This window comes from Rhipicephalus sanguineus, unplaced genomic scaffold, assembly GCF_013339695.2.
Source record: "Rhipicephalus sanguineus isolate Rsan-2018 unplaced genomic scaffold, BIME_Rsan_1.4 Seq480, whole genome shotgun sequence".
Lineage (NCBI taxonomy): Eukaryota > Metazoa > Arthropoda > Arachnida > Ixodida > Ixodidae > Rhipicephalus > Rhipicephalus sanguineus.
Window position 1 is genome coordinate 140,826 of NW_023615345.1, and position 26,980 is coordinate 167,805.

General features: G+C 44.2%; 1 protein-coding gene and 2 pseudogenes across 1 annotated transcript in view; 1 reads left to right on the plus strand and 2 right to left on the minus strand.

Moving 5' to 3' along the window:
• LOC119377489 (DDRGK domain-containing protein 1-like) overlaps window positions 1-1,001 on the minus strand; it is a 37,035-nt gene extending 36,034 nt beyond the window's left edge. The window contains exon 1 of the mRNA XM_049411595.1: window positions 911-1,001. Coding sequence (XP_049267552.1) covers window positions 911-994 — 84 coding nt within the window. The 5' untranslated portion in view covers window positions 995-1,001. The remainder of the gene's footprint in view (window positions 1-910) is intronic.
• Window positions 1,002-3,089: 2,088 nt separating this feature from the next.
• On the plus strand, window positions 3,090-5,974 carry LOC119377490 (ATP-dependent DNA helicase DDX11-like; annotated as a pseudogene).
• A 4,812-nt stretch (window positions 5,975-10,786) lies between these two features.
• Window positions 10,787-26,980, minus strand: part of LOC119377500 (ovotransferrin-like) — a 41,585-nt pseudogene continuing 25,391 nt past the window's right edge.

Consider the following 26,980-nt stretch of genomic DNA (forward strand, 5'->3'; position numbering starts at 1 on the left):
TCATTTGTTTACAATCCAACTGCCATGTTCCTGCTTCTGTAACCCAAGACTGTGTCGTAAACCATATCATCTGTTAGTCGCTTGTGTCTACAATGGTTGCAGGCTACAGAAGTATTTATTACTATAAATAAACAAACAAACAATAAAATAAATAAATAAATAAATAATAAATAAATAAAATACATGGCTACATGAAGGACATTATGGCATTTACTATGCACTCTGTTGCATTTTTAGCACTTAGGAAAGTGGAACATTTAAAGTTCTACAACCGACACAAAACAGCAGGTCAGAAGGCTCTGAAGCATAGATAGGCAAACAATTAAACTCTGAGCCTGAGCATTAAACCAACACGATTAGCAGCAGTGCAAATGAGCATTAAATACAGCAAAAGATATACTTCCGGTCAGCTCCGTAATCGCAGAAAAAGCTTTATGTGTTGTCCTTACATATGAGGGACAGGAATGTCGATGGCTGAATGGTGCTATGTTCAGAGGATGCTATGCCAGCAGTTATGGTCAGTGCTGGACAAGCAAGGGACACAAGGTAATCAAAGAACATAGTACAATTAATGCCTGTGCTTAAATGGCAGGGTTGTTACACATAAGTGGGCTATTTATATTTACATCAGTAACCAACACTGTACCCAGAGATGTAATTCAGTTCTGCAGAAAAATAGATTGGTTTACTGTCATGGGCGTAGGCAGGGGGGTGCAAAAGGGGCACTTGCCCCCCTCAAGCCACACTGGCACTTGCCCCCACCCTAGCTATATGCCAGCTCTTGCCCCCTCCCCCAGCTGCGATGCAGCACGGGTTTGCACCCCCCAAGGAAAAATCCTGCCGAACTGTACTGTTCAGGTGGAGGTCATGAGCAGAATGGATGCTTAACATGTGTAGTTTAACAACTCACCTCTCGCTGTGCCCGTTTCTCAGCTTTCATTTCAAGCTTCTTGCGCTTCTTAGCTCCAATCTTTCCTTCAGGCATTGCTACCATGTCTTCCAGCATTCTTCTTCATCATCATCGTCTATTATAAATAGCAGGAAAATTACAATGAACTCAAAACGCATTCATACACATCAGCTTTTCTTCTGGTTGCCTTAAGCTTACCCTCGTTAAGTTGCCGACCAGCACCCATCCTTGCCCGTACATTTCGCCGTGGCCGCCGTATTCCTGCAGGCGCACCTCCTTCCCGGTTGATAGGTACCGCACGAACCTGTGGTTCCTTGTCACCTACAAAACAAGACAATAATTCCGCAAGCAGATTGTTGCCTTTTATACTATGTTACAGTTTTCCCAAGTAAGAAGAAAAATGCAAAATGTGGAGATAAGATTCCAGCCTTACTGCCATCAAATTTTGTGCAGTAGATATATACAATACAGCTCCATGGTTAGTGCAATCAAGTCCCAAGTTGTCACACCCAGGTATATTTTCTGAAGTGGCTATGAAATAAAGGAATTTGGAAACTGCCAAATGACTGGTCCTGGGAAAACTGCAAACAGAATGCTAACAGTCATCACGATGGTGTCTGCCGAGCCAGTTTCTTGCATGAAGAAAAATAAAATATGCTTGTAGTTGTTGGTCTGTAAAGCGGCGGTCAATGTGTCTTTTTCACATTCTACATCTTGCGACATGCGTTGTCTTGTCTGGCTTGCCGTATGCATTTGGAATTTCGTGCACGTTGTTCGCCTGCCCACGTGTTCCTTTATTTTAGTGGGCCAGTGTTGAGTAGTGGGGTTCACCCACTTTTTGGCACATACGTTTTTCCTGTGAACTTCTTTTTAGTCGACCAATGGTGAGTAGTGGTGTTTGCCCAATTTTTATGGCACATGCCAGTGCTAGGGGTTTCTGCACACACACAGACACAGCCTAATCATGTACAGCGTCGCTGTAAAACGTGCTATCAATGCACCACCATTTACACTAAGCAGAATGGCAAAATGAAACCAATAAGATTCATTATACCATACGGTCAGCCATCGCAGAAGTTCTAGTAGAACTCGTTGTTGGGCTAGTTGGTGCATTGCATCAAGGAATTATACCCAGCCGAAAACAGACGAACACAGGAAACGGTGAAGGAACCGCTTTCCTGTCTCCTTCACCGTTTCCTGTGTTCGTCTGTTTTCGGCTGGGTATAATTCCTTGATCCCAGAAGTATCACCTTACCAGAGCACCTTAAAGCGCTTTGAACTGTACTACAGTATTCGGAGTTAATAAAACAACTGTGCAACAGGAGAATCCTGAAGAGTCAGACGCAAACACGTCGAGCTCCTGTGAATGATCACCGACGTGCAGTTTCTGTTAAGCACAAAATCTACTTTTAATCGAGATCAGGAAGAAAAAGAACGCGACCTGAAAAACGTTAACTCGCCTCGGAAGGTTGGCAGGAATATTTAGCACGAGATTCAGCCACGTGCGATAATAGCTAACGAAAAAATCAATTAGCAGCACCTGACAGATGTAAGTGGCGACAGCTGGTTCCAAAGAAAACCACAATAACACACGTAGAAGCGCATTACTCCCGCACTAGAGAGCACTCAGTTAACGTTTGCGTGGGGGCACGACACAACGCGACAAGTTCAGGAAATCGGAAATGTGCTTATGTTGTGAAAAAGAAACTCACTCGACGTGCTGCCCCTCCAAACGAGCAAGCCGATGAGAATGATAGTGACCAGAGAGATAGCTCCCGTCAAAATCATAATAAGATCAGACATTTCGGGCGGTGACTTTCAAGGCACTACACAAGAACGACGAATTGCTAAGATGCCTCGAAACTCTAGAGCATATCACAGCCGAAGCACAGCACGGACACGGATAGCAGACAACGGGGCCACAACCGCCACACAACCCGCGCGACATGATGACACCACAAACAAGGTCCGCAGTCAGGTGAAATTGCGCAGAGTACGTATTATAAAAAAACTATAATGTGATAATTTTAACTAATTTTTTTAAGTTTCGGTTTTGACTAGCTAGTTTGTGTGAGATAACTGAATAAAATTACCCTAACCCAAGTGCGACGCACATGTTTCTTTTTTTGACGTCATGCGGACAGCACAAACTTTCGCGCGCTAAACGCTTTGACTCGAAACCCGCCGAAACCCGTTGGGTTACCGTATTTTGTTTGCTTTAACAGTTGTAATGGAGTGTGATGTAAATTTTCACTTTCCTTTTGAGCCATACCCAGTGCAATGCGATTTCATGGAGGCGTTGTACAGAGCGCTCAGCGAAAGCAAGGTCGGCATTTTCGAAAGTCCAACGGGCACAGGTAAATCTCTGAGCATTCTGTGCGGAGCGCTGGCATGGTTGAACGAGTGCAAGAAATCAAAAAAGACCTCGCTGGAAACAGAATTAGCGGATTTACGAGAGGAGAGTGCTTCAGTCGATCCGGGATGACTGGTTGACAAGAGGTGCACGGAAGATGGTAGTAGATCAACGACTGCGGGAAGTTGAATGCCAGTATAAAGCACTCATGGACAAAGAAAAGAAGTACGAAGACCATAAAGAGGATGCGAGGAGGCGATCTGCTACTCGAGATGCAAAAGCCAGAAGTGTGTCGCAAGGCCCTGATGACATAAGCAAAGAAGCAGAGTCAATTGCTCGACTGCTGGCCGAAATCAACGAGGACCAAGAGGACGTCGTTGGCGACTACGACAGTGATGACGAAACCGCTCGTGGTGCTGACGGCGATGAAGTGTCCGAAGCTTTGACTGGACCGAAAATAATTTATTGCAGCAGGACGCATTCCCAGCTAACACAGTTTGTGAGAGAACTGAAGAAAACCGTGTACAGCGATAATATTCGCACTGTGACACTCGCATCTCGAGGGAATCTGTGCATCAATGACATGGTGACGAAACTGGGTAACCTGTCATTAATAAATGATCGCTGTTTGGACATGCAGAAGGCTTCATCTAAGCCAAAGGTAACAGCGTCACCTGAACGTAAGCGTACCAAGGGAAACACAGTGGGCAAATGCCCCTTCTACAGGCCCCAGGCCATGGAGTCCATAGCAATGGACATTCTGACTGAAGTTCAAGACATTGAACAAGTAGTTCATCATGCAAGGAAGGAAAAAACCTGCCCTTACTATTCATCACGATATGCACACCAGACGCAGAACTTTTGCTAATTCCATACAATATCCTTTTGCAGAAGACAACAAGGGAGGCATGCAAGCTTGACCTGAAAGGCAGTGTTGTGATCATTGATGAAGCACACAATCTTCTGGAAACTATCAGTGACTTGCATAGTGTAAACTTGAAGATGACTAACCTCAGGGATGCCCAGCGTGTGCTCGGTGAATACTACAATCGCTACCATGCCCGAATGAGCACCAAGAATGTATTCTACATTAAGCAGGTCCTTCATGTACTGAAGTGCTTCATACGTTACCTAACGGGGCCTGGCAAGGAGGCTGTGCAAAGTGATGTTTCAACCATGTGCACAACGACTACATTTCTGATCAACACTGGGATACCAGAGATTAATTTGTCAAGGTTGTCCGCTACTTGGAACAGAGTCAAATTGCCCTCAAGGTTAATTCCTTTGCAAAAAAGGCCACTGTTGCAGTAGCAAAAAAACCTGAAAACTTGCAAGCTGCAAAGCTGTCCAACTTCATTCATTCCATGAAAAAATGCAATTCAAAACAGTTCGTGCCCATGGAAGAGGCATCCACACAGCAGGCCAAAGACTGTTTTGTTGCATCTGGAAATCCTATGATAACAGTACAGGAGTTCATTCGTGAACTTTCATACTCTCGCCATGATGGCCAAGTATTGGTGCACAAGGCTAAATGCACAGAAAACTCATTCTTGAAGTACTTGCTCCTCAGCCCTGCCAATCATTTCAGAGATATTGCATCTGAAGCACGTTCAATTATTTTGGCTGGAGGCACTATGCAACCTACAAGCGAGTTTGTTGACCAACTCCTAATTCCTGCTGGAGTGTCTCCAGAACGAGTCATGCATTTCTCGTGTGGTCATGTTGTTGCTAAAGAAAACCTATCCGTAATAGCCTTAGGTCAGGGACCCACAGGCAGAGTTTGAATTTACCTACAAGAACAAATGGACCCCGAGATGATTGACGAACTAGGCAGGGTACTTGTTAATGTGACAAGGGTTGTCCCAGGTGGCATTGTCTGTTTCTTTCCATCATACGAGTATGAACGTGCTGTCTCGCAGAGGTGGAAAGACACCGGAGTCCTAGAAAAGTTTTCTATGAAGAAGCATTTTTCATGAGCCTTTGAAGTCTTCAGAGCTTGAGAGCACTCTAGCACAGTACAGCCAATGCGCCAAAGCTACATCTGTTTCAGAACCCATGACGGAGCCATCCTCTTTTCAGTAGTAGGGGGAAGATGAGCGAGGGCATCAATTTTTCTGATGAGATGGGTCGGTGCATTGTTATGGTTGGCCTTCCTTTCCCAATGCTAAAGCACCAGAAATGTCAAGCAAAATGGAATTCTTGACTGCTACCTACTCACGAACAGATGATGGGCGCACCGCAGGTCAGGCATACTATGAAAGCGTCTGTATGAAAGCAGTGAATCAGTCCATTGGCCGAGCCATTCGTCACAAGAATGACTACGCTGTAATACTACTGCTTGACCATCGCTACCAGAAACAAAGCATCACGAAAGCCCTGCCTGCCTGGATACAGGACAGCCTCACCCTACCTGCAAAATTTGCGCCAGCATTTGCAGCAATTCAGCATTTCTTCCGAGGGCGAAGGAATGTGCAGAGTGTCGGCTGAGGCCTTTGCGAAGTTGGGAAGCAGCTTTCTTGTACAGTGTTTTGCTGAAAACATTGTGTTAAACCTCTTTTCAGTGGCCATTGTTTGCCTAGGACATGTTAGTGCTACTCGTGTATTATACTTTACTTACTGCAAGGCCATGCACAAGGTTCTGTTGTGAAGTTGTGCTTGATAAGAGCAAGCAGCACAGATGAAGAAATAAACACAAGTACTCTAGGTGTTGATGTATTTATATCGATTCATTCTGAGATTCTACAATGAGATGTTTTGTTGACAGTAGTTGACGTTCACATTTCTGTACACATAGACTTACATTTTAGCAATGCTTACAATTTTGCATGAAAGCTGTTGAGTTTAACATGGCACAATGATTTTGCAAATGTCATTACAGCAGACTTCCAGTACTTCAGTGTGGACAATTCTGTTTTGCTTGTCCAACCATGAAGTTCCTAGTCGATGTCAATGCACCAATCCTATTGCAGCATAGTTCAGTATTACTCCAACTGTGGGTAAAATGTTTCACTGAAGGTCGCACAGGTGACCTCAAGAGCAGCCAGCTCAATGATGTCAACGTCTCGTTCTGTGATCTTCAACGCCGGCACATTTTTAGCACAACAATTCTCGATTATGTCTACCTTTCACAGTTCTGACGAGCTTAAGTTGAATGGTACACAGTTACAATATGGTCCAATGTGGCACCTTCATACAATTGTTAGTACAGTCTCTTATCTAGTCATACACCATACAGCCAAAAGTGTACTGCACGAAGACAACGTTGCAGAGGCTATATTGTGCCACAATGAAAAAAAAAAAAATGCATAGAAATATCACGGGGTCTCTTGAATTATAAAAAATCCAAGGCAAGCTTCGTAACAAATATTAAAATCCATTAGCACTATTCCGTGTATATAGTTGTATAAAAATATGTGTGCCAGACAAAATGGGCCTAAATGACAGATACAGCTAAGAACAACATTGTTACTACACTGATTGCCCATTTCTATGTACAAAGCTGCACAACACTATTAAAAAGTATAAAATCAGCTGTATAACTTGGAGGGAAAAAAAAGTACATATGGACGGAATGTTAAGTATGTGTCACACATTGCTGAAAGTGAATGGCATACAGAGTAACGGGTAGAAAAGCACTTGATGGCTCAGGTAACAGTCCTAGAGGTATGCACAGGCAAAAAACCTGAAGATCCATTGACAGTGACTGGCAATGCTACAAAATACTATCAGTTTAACGAAATTTGGGAGCCTATGACACTTTGCTGTTGGCTGCCACACCAGCGGGGCAAAGAATGTCACCAACAAGAGAGGTCACGTCATGATGGCTTTCAAGATCAAACGCTCCCCAGCCAAAGCTTCTGTGTGTTTGTCATGCACAGTAAACAAAGGTAGTGCCATTTCACAGGCCATGCTGCACATTATACTGTCTGTCGTGCACTACACGGCGACACTGTGCAGAGATGTGGAAGGCAACAGAATGTAGTAACGTGCGGCATGACAGTTTTTTTTTTACAAAAACGTTATGACAGTTGGTGACTGTCATCTTCGCACACAAACTCTATGTTCAGACTGAATACTTGGTTGCATGTAAAGTTGTATTGAATGATTAATTTAAAAAACTTGTTAATTAACTTTTGAGTTATTGAGCATTTGTTTAAGAAAAGTTGTTTTGAGTTACTCCTTTAAATGCATTTTAGGGGAGCAATAAGTTTTCGCCTCGACATAGAGTTCGTGCCTGACGACAGGTGCCCACTTTCATAGATTTTTTATAAAAAAATGCATTGTCTAAAAAAGACACCCTGTATATAGCGCTGTTTATAGCAAGTCAGCCACAATACACCTGGTAGGTGGTTAGTCTTAAACACACTGGAAATTTTCAGATCTAGGTTTCATTTGAGGTCTGTAGATGACCTCAAATAGTAAAATGAGAAGGACTACAGTTTAATGAACACATAAAAACAAACAAAACAAATGCACAATATTTTTTTAGATTTAGGTCGGGGTGCTTGTGGTCCCACCCGCTCATACCGCGGACAATTCAATGAAGTCTTTACACTCACTCAAAAAATGGTCAGCAATAGGAATGCCAAAAAACAGGTTTTCTAATAGTGAAGAATCAATGCACTACACACTATTCAAGTGTACACTTTACTTAAAACAAAACTTTAGACAAAGGTGGTAGTTGTACACAGAATAAACCATCACATGTTGGTTTTCCATTTGTAAAGTTTACTTTTCTAAATAGTTCGCAATGCCAACAATGCTCCAAAGAAAATCAAGAGGCGGTGATTATTGGTCATAAGAAGCTAAAAACACAGAACAGCAAAACGGGGCTACTTTTCAATACGAACTTCCACAGCTGCTCAAGGTAGTAATGCATGCATATGAAACAATTTGCCAACTAGAAACAGTTTAAGTGTGTCAAGAACTGTATACAGCTGAATCCTGAAATAACAAGTAGTATATTTCTGAACAAACTTCGCCATATTGGAAACTTCATGAGCACTCCATGAGCACACACTGCAATTTCAAGTGTGGTGCATGCCTCAAAAGTAAGAATTGAGTAAACAACTTCATCACAACCTCCTTTCTTTCTATGAACTGGGCACAAAGGTCCCCAATAAAATTGTCTCTAAAAATAACTTCTAAATATTAGGACTGTAGCAGTCTAAAGTGTGCAAAAACAAAGCCTGTTGTCACAAATTTGCTTTCGTCATCTGCCTGAAGCTCACCATTTATAGCTACGAAATCACAGTACTTGTTTTCAGAATGCCAATATGAGTAGTCTATTCAACACTGGATTGCAAATACTCAGCACTACTGGATTTATAGTTAAAAATGTAGGTCACCATGTCACAATTAAAAGTACAGGCAGCAGGGGCATAGCCAGAAATTATTTCAGAAAAGGAGGGGGATGCATGTTCATGTGTGTGTTTCCATGTGTATGCATAAACATACACGTACAAATTGCATTTGTTTGAAAGGGAGGGAGTTGATCGCCCAAACAGACCCCTGGCTATGCCACTGACAGGCAGCATAACTTTTCTTTTGTGTTTAATAACTAATATTTAATAGCTATATACCTAGGCCACACTATAAAATAGTGAACTTCCCAAAACATGCTGTTTGTTTTAACTATGTACAACATACCATCTTTCTAAAGTTTCAGTTATTGAAACATTTGGTATTATTGCTGTAACGCTTCCATTTCAGACCCATAAAATAAGTGTCACCATAGTGCACTGTTAAGCTCCAAACAAACGGATGACACATTTTTCTTTCTTGTCATCACAGTCCCTCAGAATGCACTCATTAGGGTCCCATTTGGTCAAATAACCGGGGAGAAAAAAGTTGAAAAGAGAAAAAGAGAGATTAAAATCTTTTTTTTTTTGGAAGGGGGTGGGGGGATGAAGGCAGAGAAAGGGCACCAGGATATGTGTACAACAAACAACAAGAGCACAAAGGCACCTCAGATTTTTAACAAGCATTACATGCAATGTTTCTGGTGGGAAATAATGAGCACTGATTAATCGTTAAAATAAAAGATGTTTCAGATATGCTACGGGGCCTTGTTGACAATTCACAGATTATGAACAAGGCCCCTGTAGCATATCCGAAACATCTTTTATTTTGTTTTAACGATTGATCAGTGCACGTTATTCCCTGCCATGAATACTCCTGATTAGACAGGTTTCCGTTGAACGCTGCATTTCATGCAATGTTTCTGTGAAGAAATAATAATAATAATAATTGTAATAATAATATTAATAATAGTTAAAAAAGTAATGACAAAAAAAAGGAATAAAAGTCTCAAATGATTCTGTTGACAAGTGCCCTGTAAAGTGCAGTCTTCTTAAACTTCATAAACTCATTAACACTTTAAAATGAAGTGCTTATTTCTCCTCTTATTTTCTCACGCACACAAAGAAAAAAGAAAGCTCATTCCCTCTTCGGCAGTCACAGTATTACAATGGCGAAAAGTAGCACATTATGATTCATAACACTGTGAAAACATCTTTCACTTGGAGCTTTCAGCTCTTGCTGATGGCCAGATACTTCACTAGCCCTGGCAAGAAGGGCAATCCTGTCAAGGGGCCCTGCAACACTTTTCGACGTAATCATCGAATGATTTCATATACAGGAGTTTATTGCCTCACAAACCGATGAGTGGAGTTACAGGGATTTATCACACACCTAAAGTGCTTTCTCTACATTCGTACCAGCAAGCAGCTACACACATTTGTCAGTACACATCTTGACCTCGAGCACTTTTTCTTTTCTTTTTTTTTTTTAAATGCGCGGCTTACTTTTAGCGTGACTGCAAGCGCGCTGGTTTAATTCTATACTGGGTGTAATTCTAGTACTATAGAGTGCAGCACGGACACGTCGCAGCATCCCACGACGGCCGTGGTAACTATGCAGCTCGCGACGTTCAAATCAGCCAATGGCCGTGTTCTTTGTGCTTATGGTGCGGTCATTTTCGCTTATGTCATCATTTGTCAAGCGAAGAGTGAGCGATTTCTAGCTGACTTTGAAATTTAATTCTAAATTTCATGCTGTGTGCTGCGCTATAATGTTTTGGTTCACATGTTCGCAGGAGCCTTCACTACCATCAGCAGCACTTTCTGATCATGTTCAAAAGTGTTACAGTAAGGTTGAAGTCTGGGTCAGTTGATACATACACTGAACAAATAAACCAGTCAAGAGGATGACGGACCCTTGTCCCTTGTCTGTCGTCTTGTTGACTTTTATTCGTTCAGCAAAAAGTGTTGCATGGCCCCTTTAAAAGGCAAAGCTCAAACATCAGAATGCACATCCCACTTTCCTCCACAACAATATAAGGAAGTCCAACATTGACCCAATTTAGAGTTGGTCATTCCTAGCAGTACAAAACTCCTCCCCCTGCTTTGAGTTGACAACGCTTGCGTTACATCGCCTACTTAACACAACACATACAAGCACTTTTTGTAGTAATCTTCGCATTAAGTGGCTCGAGACAGTCTATCGGCAAAGTGAGCAGAAGGACTATTACGCCAAGAATTTCAGAAAAAGTATGCACATCAACATGATTGCAATGGACATCTGAACACCACTTGAGCCTCCAGAGCAGTCTACAAGACGTACTGCTTGGAGAAAGTCACTACCCAAATAGTCTGCATAGTTGCGCCTATGCAAAGGTACTGGTTTTAGCTGCTGCGTTGAATCTTGAAAGATCAAATCTCGATGTGCAGCCTCTGACACAAACATTTGAAGGTGAAATCCTCGCTGTACTTAGAGCCATAGAACTGCTGTGCATACACAAAGAGGTTGATGTAGGCGTCGATCATGCTTTGTGGTTTGTTCATGCTAGTCACAATGGCATTGGATGCCACTTTTCCTAGGTTACACTGGACATACTTGTCCTGTGGCTGCCGCGAGCCATCGCGACAGACCAGCTCGAAGTCGCCAGGCATGATTTGCGTGCCCACCACATGCTGTTGCGACCAGCCGTGTTTTCGAAGACAGTCGTGTGCTTGACGAATGCAATTTGGCCACCACCCTCAACGAGACAGCGGAAGGCACCCGTGTGGCCATAGAAGGGCTCCGAAGCATCACGGCCGCAGAAGTGAGTACTGGTGCCGTGGCATAGATCACACAGATTCTTGTAGCTCCGCTCCGAGCCTACAAATTCCCGGGAAAGTGCACCGGGCACGCAGCTCTTGGAAAAAAACTCCGAGGCAGAGCGAGCCGAATCACAGCCATAGGACCGCATGCGCTCATTACTAATCAGAAAGCTCAGAGGCACCACCCATCCAGCGGCCTGGTTGATGCCAGTGTGGCATGAAGTTTTACCTGAAATTAAAGAGGCATGTTACTTCAACATCGCACAAAAATTCTCAAGAAAAAGTGAAAAAGTGAGAGATTAACCACTGTGCCAATTGCTGAGGGAGTGTTGTGAGCTTGGTGAAGCCATTAAAGTGCTGATCACAGTGAGATGGACATGAACGAGCACTGATCTGAAGCGGAGGCCGTATAAGGTTAACTATTGGATGCAGAGGTATGTTGGGCTCGTGTATCTTTGGTACATTGTATATTGCTTTGTTTGCTGTCGAGAGCAAATGTACACCTCTTACCAGACACTATTCCGTCAAACCTTGGAGCACTGTTGATTGATATGTACTGATAACTGTCTTTTAAAATAACAACGACTTACGCCGTATGCTGTCCCTCTTATCACATAATCATAAATATTAGTCAAAAAATGCCATGGCTTACAGAATCGAAACCCTTCCTAAGAATAGATTGATGGGGTGTTACCCTCGGTCAATGTTATTTATTATTTCATATGTTTAATAGAGATCATGCTTATTCACAGAATCATTCCTTTCATAACCCATACTGCGCGTTAACATCAATGCTGACGTTTATGACTATCTAAACAATTTCTGATATTACCAGGGTGTCTACCGAGTTGACATTTTTAAATTCCCTGAGTTTTCCAGGTTTTCCCTGAGTTTTTTTGTTGAAATTCCTTGAGTGAAACAGAACTTTGTTTTAGGTCAAGATGGGTAGAGACCATATCGCTCGGTGATGTCACTCTCTAATACGCATTTTAGAAAATGAAAATGACTTAATCCCATTTGAATAGTACATAGAACAGATAACCTCAATATAGCGAAGTTGGTAAAAGCGGCAACTCACTTCGTTATATCGAAACTTCGTTAAACTGAAATTCGACCTTTCATGCAAGGCATAGTTACTGAAGGATTAATCTTAAACTGAAAAGGCCACAAGAATGCTCGACTAATATAGCAACATGAAAAAACTTTTGTTATTTTTTGCGTGAAAAAAAAATCAATTTTGTTGAGCCTGAGATGCAGCAATCACAGTTAGATGCCTTGCCAGAGTGTCACATGTAAAGACGAAACAAATGCGGGTTTAATGCACTGTAGAATTGCGCTTGTTCGCTGCTGTGGGTTGTTGTCAAATCCTCGCGCGTTGCCCAGAGCAATGCAACGCCTTTGCTATCATGTTGCCCAACCGATCTATTTGCTCTCCACGAGCGCACAACATCGAAAACCATCCCACGTAAGAAAAAAAGAGTCAGTTTTACCGCGAGACCAAAATAGTAAATCTGATAGCAACAAAGAGGAATTTTATATGAATATAGGCTAGCAGCTCGCTCCTTCAGGAAACGCAGCCGCTGCACTAAGAGAAGTGCCCTATCTATGATCTATGGCTCAGGGGCGGATTCAGGTACATAATGGGGGGGGGGGGGGTACAAAGGCTGAAGCCAACGCTCAGCAGTGCATTTTGGTCACGCATATTACAACAGCCAAGAGGGGATTATGGCGGTGCTTAAGAAGCCTTCGTTGGAAATGTGCATAGGGAAGCAGGAAAGGGTAGAGCAAGAGAGGTAGAGAGCAGGGACAAGATTCTCTTTACCCCTTTTGGACAGTGGCAGGCAAAGCAACCTGACAAAGGGGGCAAACTCGACAAGCAAGCCTGACAAAGGAGGTGGACGACAGGCACTGAAGGGAGGGGGCGGGGGCTGGCTTGGGGGGGGCGATCGCCGCTACCGCCCCTACCCCCCCCCCCCGGGATCTGCCACTGCTATGGCTTCAACGGAAGTTTTGCAATTAGAGCACAACACCTACAAAGGTTGAGCCGTCTGCTGATCCCCACTAAAGATACCGCGGCGCACGCGCCAACGCCCGCTGGTACAAAGTACGCACTTCCTGTCGGACTCACGCAGCCAGCCCCCCCCCCCCCTTCCAACGCACCGGCTCCCATCTCCATGTGCCCATCGCGGGAGAAGATGGTCGGCTCGTTTCATCTCTGCTTAAGCCCCGTTCGTCGGCAGCGCTCGCGCACTTTCACTTGCACATGGAGCATGCGACGCGCGGGGTGATGTAAGCGCGATTTGTACTTGATAGGGAAGATCATGGCTAAGGCAAAAAATTCGCGTCGGAGTGTATATTAATTGCTATCGCAAAAAAAAAAGCAATATCTCTGCGGGCTAAGATCGCATGAAAGCACGGCAACAGCCTGAATACGGCGCATCCGATTATGGTGGAAACGTACGTTACTGTTTTCCGACATCGCGCGCCGAATCGAGCATGTAGGACCCGTGCCGGTGTCGCGAATTTCGGTCCCGCTATGCCATGGCTCTGAAAGTTTTGTAATTCGGCTTTGTAGCAAACACCCACGTGGTGTGGCTGGTAATGCCAGCTGCAGCCCCAAAAAATTTCAGTCGACTGCCTAAACTTGTTTCAGCAGTGCCCTCATCGGGGAAAAAAGAATAAAAAGCTTTCACTTGCTGTGAATGGGCCCGTTAGTTACGCTAGCTCTCGCCTGGAAATTTATTGTATTCTTCACGGAGTCCTAAATAGCATCTTTGAAGCTCGGGATCAGAGCGAGTGAGCTCTCCGATAACAGCCAACAAGCGTCCTTTTTCTCGCCAGATACGAGCCTTGTCGAAGACATCCGCTTCCTGCGCGATCGTGATCGCTTGCAAGATAACTCAAGCTCGTACATCTACTGCTACCGCTTCTACAACTAATCATTCTTGTTACTTGACACGTGGCGATAACAAAAACACCATATCGGGCGCTAACGCACAGCACGCGCGAGAAAGATTACAGAACTACACCGCGTACTCCCAGAACATCCTGACAACATTGCGTGATACGATGTGTCGTGGTTCGCGGTTCCCGCATGCCACGCCGGATTCCCTCCCACTTCATCGCTCCGAAGGCGATGACAGCATCAAGGTGCGCCACTTCCCCGCCGCAGCGGCCGTTTGATTTGAAAAATGCGTTCACAAATATCGAGCAAGCGCTACCGCGACTTTCGTCGCCTTTCAATAAAGATACTGTGGCTTTTCCTGATGGGAGGACAATTTCCCTGAGTTTCCCTGAGAATTTCCAGACTACCCAAAATCCCTGGAATTCCCGGTTTTCCCGGTCGGTAGACACCCTGTATTACAAATGAATACAATTCTTCATTCTGCTATGCTCCCAGTTGTGCCATGCAAGAATCAAGACTATCCTTTATTTCCCCAGTTTCCATTATGAGATTCATTAGCTAGTTCAGTACACACACAGGGCGTAGCCACGTTAGGGCACACCTGGGCCCGTGCCCCCCCCGAAATTTTTTTTGCCATAGCATACAGAGCAGAAAATGACACTCGACCACATCTGCCTGCTCGTCCCCACTACAGATCAAGGAGGTGCCCCCCCGAAAAAAATTTCTGCCTACGCCCCTGCACACAACTAAAATGTACGCACTTGCACACACAGCACCATGTCCTTGCTTCCATAGGCATGCGCACAGGAGGGCGGGGGGGGGGGGGGGCGCTGCAATGAACCCTAGTCACATAAGAGGTGGGAGGGGGCACGAAATCTGCTCGTACATTGACTTAGTAGGATGAAGGGGGAGGGGGGCGCTGCAATGAACCTTTGCCCCCCCCTGATGGGGAACCCTGCGCACGCCTATGCTTGCTTTTACAAATTTTTGTACCTTTTGCTGTACTGCAAATTCAAATCAAGAAATTTTACTCATTAATTACTTTTTACCCTCTCACTGATTCAAACTTCACATAGCTAACTGCAATGTGTGTGGTGTGTGTGCACGTTTCAACCATGTCAGCTTCTTCGTACCTGAAGGGTAAACTAAAGGTCTCAAGGAAAGTTTTTACATTATAGTTCCAATTCAAGATTTATCATTCTGACACCAATGAATTTCAATCTAATTTTGGTAAAAAATTTAACTATTCCCACACGTCAGTTAAGCAACTGAAGTAAATTTGAATGCTTGGCAGAATGCTTGGATGATACGTCTTTAGGGCTAACACATTTTTTCTTCTGCAATGCAGTAAAAGTTTGATAATGGTGTTGCGCTATACTAAAATGACCATGTAGGGAAGATTACCATTTGCAGTCTTAAAATTCATGAATTGATACTTGCCTTTCAGGTACAACAAATCGGGCTTTGTCCCCTTGGAGTGTCACAGCTACGGCATAATAGTACGGCTCATCTAAATTGTACTGCTCGGTGATGATTGGAATGAGGCCAAAGGAACTGTAGAGAATAAAAATATGAAATTAAGGTACAGCGTATGTTTCACGACTAGTTAGCATTTCACTATTGTGTCCCAAGAAAAGGCAGAGGGTGCAAAGCACGTTACTCTGCCAAGTATCGTATTTACTTGAATCTAGGCCGATAGTTTCTTTTTTTTGAATGCCACGCACCAAACTATAGTAGTCAACTTAAATTCACGGATTTTTAAAAATGTGCCAGTTTATGATCCAAACTGAGAGAAATATGACACTGTTAATGCTGTCTAGAAAAGATATTATCGCAACAGCTAGTGGCTGCACCAGTTATTGCTAACACCAGCATAACGGCCGTGGAGAGGATGTATTTGCTGATTGGCCCACGTCATCGTGGCTCATCATATGCCTCCAGGTTCAAAGTGAGCCCCACAACTCAAGGGTGGCTTACGCCACACTCTACCGCAAAATATACTTTGCATTTTCACTTACAGATGCCGGCCAGACAATGACTACACCTTCGGCACAAGAGTGGCGATGGCCGGAAACGTGATAGCAGCCACAAGCGACGTGTGACTGCAACATGTAACTGAAAATCCTCTTGCACTAAGCATCATATTCAAGTATCAGTTGGGAGTCTTGGGAGTATCACCAGTTGGTGAAACCAACAAACGCCACCAGGACAAGAGGTCATCATCCTTGGAGACGCGCTGTTCCTGCCGGGGTGAAAAAGGTGCTATAAAAAGGACCACAATTCTGCGAGCATCTAAGCCTTGACAAGGTTGAGCTGCTTGGCCTCGTAGAAGCACCGTTGGCCGAGCAAATGACGACGAAGTTGGTCGACTCGTCCAGAAGGGAGTTGAGTGCCTTCCACAGACATTAAGACGGCCGGACAGCGGTCAAGTGTCGGCGTTGCCAGCCTACGAAGAGCAGATGTAAAGCTTCTCCAGTCTGGTAAGGAAGGAGGGTTCTGCTGATGCCAAAGCACGTCTAAGACAGCAAGGCCATCCGAAAGAACTTCATGGAGCTCCCCGCCGTCAATGGAGCAAGAGTGAGGACGCAAGTGGCAAAACTGTGCGACGAAGTGGGACCAACTACTTTGGCGAAGACTGTGAAAGCGATAAAGGGTCTGAGCCTTTCTGTGTTCTTTAATGCAGGGAAAAAAAATAAATAAATATCAGCGCAGTGTCTGTGTCTTCACCTTGTCCAGTCTTAAGTGCTGTTTTATTTTCATCTTGTATCAGGAAACAGCGGGTAAAAACGAAGATGAAGCATAGGAACGAACAACGCACCACATTCATTCCTATTAGAGCTGTGCAAAGAGCAAAATTTTGGGTGCGAAGCGAATTCGAATAATAAGGATTGAGTGCGAATAGAATCGAATATTTTCGAATAATTTCGAATATTTCTCAAATATTTTTCGAATAATTCGAAGTGAAATCACAAAAAGTTGCAGAGAATCCCTAAGTATGTTCTTGTGAGATAGCAACATGAAGTGTCTTTTCGCTAAGTTGATGAAGCGCTGGTGGGGTCATATTTCATATTTGTCTTCCTTATCAAGAGTGAGGCAATGTAGAGGCCGAATTGTATTTATGTACATGATTTGGTGCAACCCAAAGTGTTGCCTACAACACTTTACAGTGATAGGCAGGGATGCCATTTCCTCAACCTCTCCTCTCTCAACTGCTGTGGGAAGGCCAATGATTTGGCGGACAAGGGTGCGCTCCCTTCAAGTCCGAAGTTCCAAATTGCCCGTAGACGTCAATATATAAGAACATCTGAAATTTTGAATGCTAAAAGTTCGGCGTCAGATTTCGGACGTCTGCCCAAATTCAGGTCCAAAACAGCATAATTGAGCCCCCAAGTCTGCCACATCTTTCATCTCCATATTGGAACCAGCGTTTTCTTGAGTTAATATATTTGCGACCGTAGCGGAGCTTGAAAGGCAGTTTTGGCGCAATACGAGGGTGTGATGAGGTGAAGCACATGAAAATCTAGGGAACACTTCCAACCGGACTTTGTCTCTTGGCCAAGTTCGACCGTAACGGAGCTTGAAGGCAGCTTTGCCGCAATACGAGAGTGTAATGAGGTGAAGCATATTGAAAATCTGAAGGACCACTTTCAACTGGAGTTGACTGCATTTGTCTTTGGAAAGTTCGAATAGCAAACACTATTAGAAAAATATTCGAAATTTCGAATATTCACACACCCCTAATTCCTATGCTGCGCTTCATTTTTACCGCGCGGTTTCCTTATACGAGATGTTCAACCAACTAGCCAAGAAGTTCACCATATTATTCTTCATCATCTAAGGCTTTCGCATTAATATTGCGTATTGAACGTTGACAGCCTGGCCTTACATACCAAACTGGCATCCACTATGTCACCTCTGTGCCGTGCGCTTAACAGCTTCGCTGATCATCCACCTCAGAGAGTGGAATGGCTCCTCAAGTTGTTTTCTTTTTTCAAGTACATGGACACTCTTGATGGGTTTTTGCCGTAGCCACTGGCGTCATCATTGCAGTCATTTTCTGTTTAAAGTCCTAATTGCAGTGATGCTACCAAGGACTTCTGATTTGGAGCAATTTCAGCAGCAAATTTCCATTTTGGAGCACTTTGGAGCAGCAAAAATTTTCATCTTGGAGCACTTTGGAGCAGATAATTTTGCATCTGGGAGCACTTTGGAGTAGCTTACATCCTGGAGTGCACTAGAAGCAAATTGCATTAACATTCAAGCATCTAAATAATTATTATGAAGCTCTTATGAAGAGCTGAAATATTTTGATTCATTGCAAATCTCATGGAAAAAATCATCTCAGGAGGACTCCATACTTCACTCGATAATGAAAAAATAAGGGCTCATGCAGCTGAGTGACTCTTCGGTTTATTTCGACACTGGCAAGTAAACAGAATACCGGATCAATAAAACTGTAGTTATGAAATAACACTCTAAATAGTACATACATGTGGTTATTAGCAGACGTGGTAGACAAACGCCATGACGTACAGCAGTGCCTCAATGCAAAAGAGTCACTTGTCCCTAAGCATTCCCCTAATAATATCTGGGGTTTAACGTCCCAAAACCACGATATGATTATGAGAGACGCCCATAGTGGAGGGCTCAGGAAATTTCGACCACCTGGGGTTCTTTAATGTGCACCTAAATCTAAGTACACGGGCCTCAAACATTTTTGCCTAATGCACCCCCTAAGACAACTCCAAGGCGAAAGCCAGGTTCTTTTTCTTCTCGATCGATGTGTTGATCTTAAATAAATGTTTTGTTGGGCGCGTTCATTCATTCTGTAATAGACTGAGCGCAAACGGACGAGACACAAGAATACAAGACGACTACACGAGCGCTCACGAAGCAACGGCAATGTGGCTTACCAAAAAAGCTGGATCGCTGACGAGGAGGGACATAAAAAACAGGGCCCGCTGTAGAAGAAAGGTAACTTAACTAAAATGTTTGTGGGCCGTTGGTTCATTCTGTAATAGACCGAGCGCGAACGGACGAGACACAAGAATACAAGACGATACACGAGCGCTCACGAAGCAACAGCAATGGCTTACCAAAAAAGCTGGATCGTTGACGAGTGAAGGGACATAAAAAAAGGGGCCCACTTTAGAAGAAAGGTAACTTAATAAATGTTTTGCTGGGCGGTATCATGCACTTCACAGAGTAGAATGGCTCCTTATTTTTAAAATTTTTATTGTCACAGCAATTATATGGACACTCTCGACGGGTTTTTGCCATCGTCGTCAGCGTAATTTTCCGATAAAGTCCAAATGGCTAACATCACCCCGCGCATTCTAGCCACAGGTTAAGCTCGCAAGCGCTGGCGACGAACGCGGTGAACGGAGATTAAGAGTTGGCCGTTTCCGTCGCACGGAGAGAACATGCGATAACATCCCCGGTGCGGGCCTGCCCCCTTGCTCATCAGAGAGGAAACACCCCGCCCGTCTTGTTAAGAGATGAAGGGACGCCAGGGGAGGGAGGGGGGGTGGGGAGCATCGTTCGAAGGGCGCAGTCGCTTGTGCACGCGCTATCTCGAGGCATCAGCAGAGGATCTCGTATAACTTGCTTTACTCTCACGTTACTTTGGTTTAGAGAACTCACAGCACGAAAGGCTTCGGTTCCTGGAGCAGCCATATTCCATTAAACCAGCGTTTTGTTGAGTTACGCGAGATCGGATCCAAAAGAGTTAGCTGCTAGCCTTACTTTGTATATAACAATACAATTTGTTGGTATCGCACTCATTGCTTTGCCCTTAAGCGAAACTGTGAGTTTTTTTAACCGTCAGCTATTGACCCTGGAAAGCGAGGGGCGGACGTGTAACATGGCGTAGCCGCTTCACTGTGGGCTTCACTGTGGTCCCGCTACTGACAGCTGCGCATATTAAAACAACAGCGGCTGCTCCGACCAGGAGGCATGCTTATATTAATGAGATGTTTCTAAAAAAGCAACAAAAAAAATCGAATTGGAACCCTAGCACGCACGAGCTCGAAAAGGCAGAGCCTTTAGGGGGTATTTACTGCAGAGTGATTACAACTTGGATGCGCTGGTGGAATGAATTACGAAAAAGCTGTTCTAGATGAAGATCCATGGATAAGGTATATGTGAGGAAAGTGTCAACGCGTTCCCCGTTCACGTGCTCTTCCATAGACGCGAAACACGGAAAATTCGATATTGTTCCATATATTTTTGCCAGCAATCCCAGATTTCATTGTGCGATGTCCAGAAACAGAAGTGACAGACATTTTAGCGGCACGCATGTAGTTATTACTAACATTGTTTTCCTTACGTGCCGTGCGACGCTTCCAACGCGCTATCAGCAGTGTTTGTGGAACAGACGACGTCCACCGATGAATCGCTGCCACACTTTCTCGATACCGATAGGCCTAGACGTCACGAGCCTCTGCGGAGAACGCGTTTTGCTGTCGAGCCGACTTGCGCAATAGAAGATGCGTCAACACCGTGCTTGGCATCATGGCTTACTTGAGACGCACGCCTGAGCGCTATTTATTGAGCGGCATAATTCTTGGTTGCGACTTTGGTGGCCCCAAGATCAAGCTGCACGTTTTGACGCGCCGGCAGTGCGAATACCGGTGATAGACGCCCCCAAGCTCAGACTCTGGCGCAGTTTGGCGCAATTTTCGTCGATGTTATCAGGATGGCGCAGTAAATAGAATTTGGCGCACTTTGGCGCAGGAGTGGAATCGCTGAAATGATAACATCACCCGCGCATCGTATGTTCTACTCACGAGTAAAAGCTCGTGAGTGCTGGCGATGAATGTGGCTGAAGTAGAGATGAAACGAACTGGCCGTTTCCATCGCACAGAGGGTGCATGCGATAACATCACCTGCATGCGAGACCTGTTGTCGATTGCTCATCAAACAGAGAGGAAACTACCCACCCGTCTTTCGTAAGGAGCACGAAAGAACGCCAGGGGAGGGAGGGGAGGGGCTGCGTCGTTCGAAGAGCGCAGTCGCTGGGCGTGCGCTATCTCAAGGCATCAGTACACAGCTCGGAAACTTACTCTGCTCTCAATGCTTACTTCGCGTTTAGAGAAATGATAGCACGAAAACTGCTTCAGACCCTGGAGTGGCCATATTCCCTTAAACCAGCGTTTTGCTGAGTTACGAGAGATCGGATCCAAAGAGTTAGCTGCTAGCCTTACTTCATAAAACAATACAATTTGTTGGTATCGCATTCATTGCTTCACTCTTAAAGGGACCGACAACTGCCCAGAACATGAAATGAGATGACTGCACTGATGGAAAGATTGTCCGTCGCATTGACTCAAACCAACCCTGTTTATATCATGAGAGGCGGATTTATATTTTTATTTCTTCATTGAAAGTCGCGGCGCCTCTGGCGGCAAATCATACACGGTCCGATGAAGCCGTCACGTGATCGTTGATTGGTGTATGCTTCGATGACTTTTCTGTTAGTACTGAAATATTGTTAATTTCTTTATATTAAAAGATATTACTCCATAAAAATGTACATATAGGCCTGCGTTAGTTGTATGCAACAAAGTGGCGCTGCCTTCGCTTGGCGTAGTGATCCCATGCCGCGAAAAGCCATCCATGACACAGGCGCAGGCAACCTTGGTCGCAGGCGCGCACAACGCTGTACAAATACCGAGAAGGTGTATAAAGCCACATCGTCTCATTGTAACAGCTTGCTATTTTCAAAAATGGCTCGAAAGCTCAAAATAAAGGTGGTTAAGCATAGCTACAGTAACTCCTGCGAAAGCAGAACAACGACAGCTTTCACAAGGGCTAGCGCATTGCTATCAATTCTCGTTGCTGGAGCAAGCCTTCATGCGTGTTTAGAGCCTTTCAGATCGAAAAATACAGCTTATAAAATAACTACGTGCTTTTAGGATAAACCACTGCAGCTACAAACGCTACGAAGGGTAGGCTTCCTGTCGTGCCGTAAAAGCTGGGTCGAGAAAAATCAGTTGTCGGTCCCTTTAAGCAAACTGATTTTTTTTTTTAACCATCAGCTATTGACCCTGGAAAGCGAGGGGCAGATGTGTAACATGTCGTAGCCACTTCACAGTGGGCCTTCCGACACTAGGCCGTCAGGGACGAGCCCGCTATTGACCAGCTGCACATACTAAAACCGAACTGCGGCTGCTCCGCCAGAAGGCATGCTTTATTAATGAGACAACATTTTTAGAAAAGTAAGCGAAAAATTCAATTTGGGCCCTAGCACTCATTAGCTCTAGAGGGCAGGACCTCTTAGGGGTATTTACCGCAACAGCGATTACAACCCGGATGCGCTGGTGGAAGGAATTACGAAAAAGCTCTTCTGGATGAAGATCCATGGATATATATTTTGAGGAAAGCGTCAATGCATTCCCAATGTTCACATGCTCTTCCATGGACATGAAGCACGGAAAATTTATTATTGTTCCATATATATATTGCTAGCACTCCCAATTTCATTCCGCAATGTCCAGAAAAAGAAGTTACGGACATTTTAGCGGCACAGTGTAGTATTACTGAACATTGCTTTAATTAGATGCCGTGCGATGCCTGAGACTAACACCAGCAGCGTTTCTGAACAGACAATGTCTGACGATGAATCGCCACCACACACTTTTTCGCTCCGATTGGCCTAGACGTCATGAGCCTCCAAAGAGAGTGCCTTTTGCCATCCAGACGACTTGAATTGAGTCGGCACTGAAGCTGCGCCGGCACCATGCTTGGCACTGTGGCTTACTCGGGAAGCACACGCGAGCGCTGTTCATTCAGCGGAATAATTTTTGATCCGTGGTTGTGACTTTGGTGGCCCCCAAGATCAAGTTGCACATGTTTTGACGCGCTGACGGTGCAATTGCCTGTAACGGACCCCCCAAACCCGAGACTCTGAGGCAGTTTCATGTAATTTCCGTCAATATTATCACGATGGCACAGTAAATCCAATTTGGCACACTTTGGCGCAGTTGGCGCAGGAGTGGAATCACTGACAGGTGTAAGTAAACTTTCATTCTTAAAAGCTAAAACTCGGTAGGTTTCACTTTCCTTTCTTAATACTGGAGTTAGAGGGAAGCTACATTTTTTGTTACAAAATCAGGTGCACATCAGTTACATAGGGCCAATGAAGCAGTGGTGGGCATGGAGATTTCTTCTGTCTTGTCTTTTCCCACCAAGAAATAATAACAATTTCAATGGTTACATCAAGGTAGAATTAAAGGAGTGTAGACACCAAAATCAGATGGCAAACTGACTACAGAAGGAGCTTTGTACTTGCAAGAAATGCTGCGACGAATTTTGATATAGAACACACAGCTTAAGGATAATTTATTTGAATTTTGAAGTATAGAAACGAAGTGTGGTTCCTCTTCCAGACTTGTCGCGATAACCATCAGCAAAAGGTCAGGAGAGAACAGCAAAAGACGTGATGTTGGAGATGTGTACACCAAATTATGATGACAATTTTAATGAAATATAACCATCAAACCACCGTGACCATGTGTATTTCAGTGTCTGATGATGAGGGATAAAAAATGAAATGGTTTTCCACCTCGACTTGCTCCCTTCTGGGCAGACACACATGGTCGAATTCATTGAATGATAATAGCAATGACAAATGGTCTCATTGCCGAGAGACTCAGCTGCATGTTTCGGTGGTACTGGTGCCGCAAAGCGAAGGTGCATGTGTGAAAGGTAGCAGACGCCACATCGGTTTGCCAATGTCACTGCTTTGGTACTCCACATGCTGCTTTCACGTGATACTTATTCACAAGTCGTCACTTGGAGATTTTTCACCACCTGGCAGAAATTTTTAAAATCGTCAGATGTGCCATGCAAATTGTAGTGATAACAATATCTGAGGTTTAACGTCCCAAAACCACGATATGATTAAGAGGGATGCCGTAGTGGAGGGCTGCGGAAATTTCGACCACCTGGGGTTCTTTAGCGTGCACCTAAATCTAAGTACACGGAGCTCAAACATTTTCGCCCCCATCGAAAATGCAGCCGCCGCGGCCAGGATTCGATCACGTGACCTTCGGGTCAGCAGTCAAGCGCCATAACCACTAGACCACCGTGGCGGGGCGTCCCATGTAAATTGTGTAATGTTAAATTACTGGGGATGCTATCATGCACTTGCCGGTTGTGATCAGGGTCCCTAATAAACAGCTTTCCACATAAAAAAATAAAATGATAATAGAAGACTTTGGTGTCTATACTCCTTTAAAGGTCAAACCCCATATACGCGAAAATGCACGCAACAGCGATGAGCGACGCGACGTAAATCGTCTTCGCGCAAGTGGTCATTCACACGATGGCTTTGGCGAGCGATCTCCGCTGTTGCTGGCATGAGGGCGTTTACTCGTACCAAAAGTGGCCCGTTGTCAGCGGTATACAATGTAAAATACGACGTTTCATTGCATAATTGTACATAAAATGTTTATCATTGTCTTGCAGCATTTTTTTTCGATCCCATTACTGCTGCTACGTGCCGCCAAGCCACGCTACAGACGGCATGGGACTTGTAGTTCCCGTCCCTGAGGTCCCGTAACGCACGTTCGCGTTCAACAACGTCAACGTTGCGCTCGTCGCCATTGGCCATGTTGATGAACGTTGTTGTTGATGCGCGTCGATAAGAAAGTGGCGGCAATCAGCAGTATGTCGCTGATGCATCTTGTTCCGGTGTTTTGCTATTGGCTGCTTGAGCACAGCACTTCCGGGTGACGAGCGACGAATTCCAAATCTGAAAAACAGAGCGATCGCGCGATATCGACCACGCGACACGTTGCGCGAACGGCTCGTTTCATCGCTCATAGCATTGCTCGTCGCTGTCGCGTGCATTTTCGCGCATATGGGGTTTGGCCTTAAGGAAGCTGACTGTATATCCCTTTTTGCCTCACAGTGTGCCCTAACAGCAAAATGTCCTTACCTCAGTGATATTAGGTAGCCTTGTGACAAATGCATCACATGCATTAGACTAACAATGGAAGGCCAAAGACCAGAGGGAAAATAGGATGCTTACTGTCCAGCTCGATATATGTCCCCAGCCTCAAGAACAACAAGGTCTGCAAGCCATCTCTTATCATATGCATGCAACCCAGGTGGCTATGGCTGCGCACACAGTTAAGGTCTGGCTTCAGCATCTGAGACTTGAAGGCCGTCTGCAAGGATAACAAAAAGGTTGGCACACAGAGGTGCACCACACATATGTAGACAATACTGGCATACAAATTCATGCAAACAAGCTACATAATAGCTTATAATGCACATAATACACCACTTGCCATTCAATTTTGAGCAGCTTTCAGATGACTTTTCATATAAATTATTTACGCAGGCTGTGAGCTGTCACATGATATAAACAAAACTCTGCCTTAGCCCTTGTGCATTCATGGATAAGAATAACCAGCAAAACTACAATAGGAGTTTACTGTGAGGTTTCTGGTAGGCCCCTCGATTCAATGTTTAAAAAGAAAGTATTTTTTGTCTAAAAGCTATATCCTTGCTCATCTTTGCTAAGGTCAATGGTAATATTTGGTGATGTTAAGTTGCTCCACCTGCATAATGGGAAAATAACAAAGAGATCCTAGTGGCAGGAGGAAGGTGCCACACTGCCACTGAATGCATTCCATGCAAACAAGGCTCAATAAAGTTACATGCACTGGGAAGGACACAATAAGCTAACCCTCATGCGATGGCATTTCTCCATCTCCTTTTCTGAAACCACACAAAGCACAGCAGGAGGGACAGGGCATCTGCGCAGTTTTGTGAAGTGCTCCACATGCCTCCCTGCAAGAACAATTTTGAGACTTGGGGTGAGAAACAACCAGAGGGAAAACTTTCTCAAACATAATACCAAATCTCTCTAAAAAATAGAAGAAAAAGAGAAGAAAGGCTAAATTATAGCCGAGTGCGAATATTCGAGCACTTCAAATATTCGAACAAATATTAAAGTATTTGAATTTGCATTGACACGAATTTAAATTATTCGAAATAAATGAATAGGCGTGTATTAGACTGCATGTAACCCCCCTGCAAAGGTGGTTTCACTGCACCGTAGGAGTGCTATGCCGTGAAACACCCGTCCAGGTAAACCCCGCACTGCCGCGAAGCCCCACTTCAAGGTTAAATGAACATATTACCCTCATATCGATTAATTATTTTTTAAGTTTATAGGCTTGTTATACAGGCTTATATGCAATAAGACTAGCAAATTTTAAACGTAATGTATTTTAGTGGTTATCACTAGCATCCTACTGAAATTGAGATCCTGCTACTATCCAAAGTTCCTTCCACTTTACTACGAACCAAAGAAGTTACATTCACACATGCCTTGTTCCAATCTTTAAAATATTGTGCGGGTTAGTTGGGTCACGACAAATATGCTCATTTTTTTTATGTGATACATACCATTCGAACTATTCTATTCGAAATTATTCGACAAAATCACTATTTGCTTCGAATTCGCTTCGAACCTAAAATTTACTATTCGCACATCCCTAATAATTTGAAATTAATAAAGGCATTGTTATGCACAGGCTATTGATTAGAATGATTCTGTATTATTTACTGGTTCTCAATTTACACTCTAGTACACGGAAGAAAGCCTATCCTTTCGCTTATGAACAAGAGGCACAAGCATAGGTTTTGTTTTAGTTACATTTGAGCCAAGTTTAACATAAAAAACAGACACAACA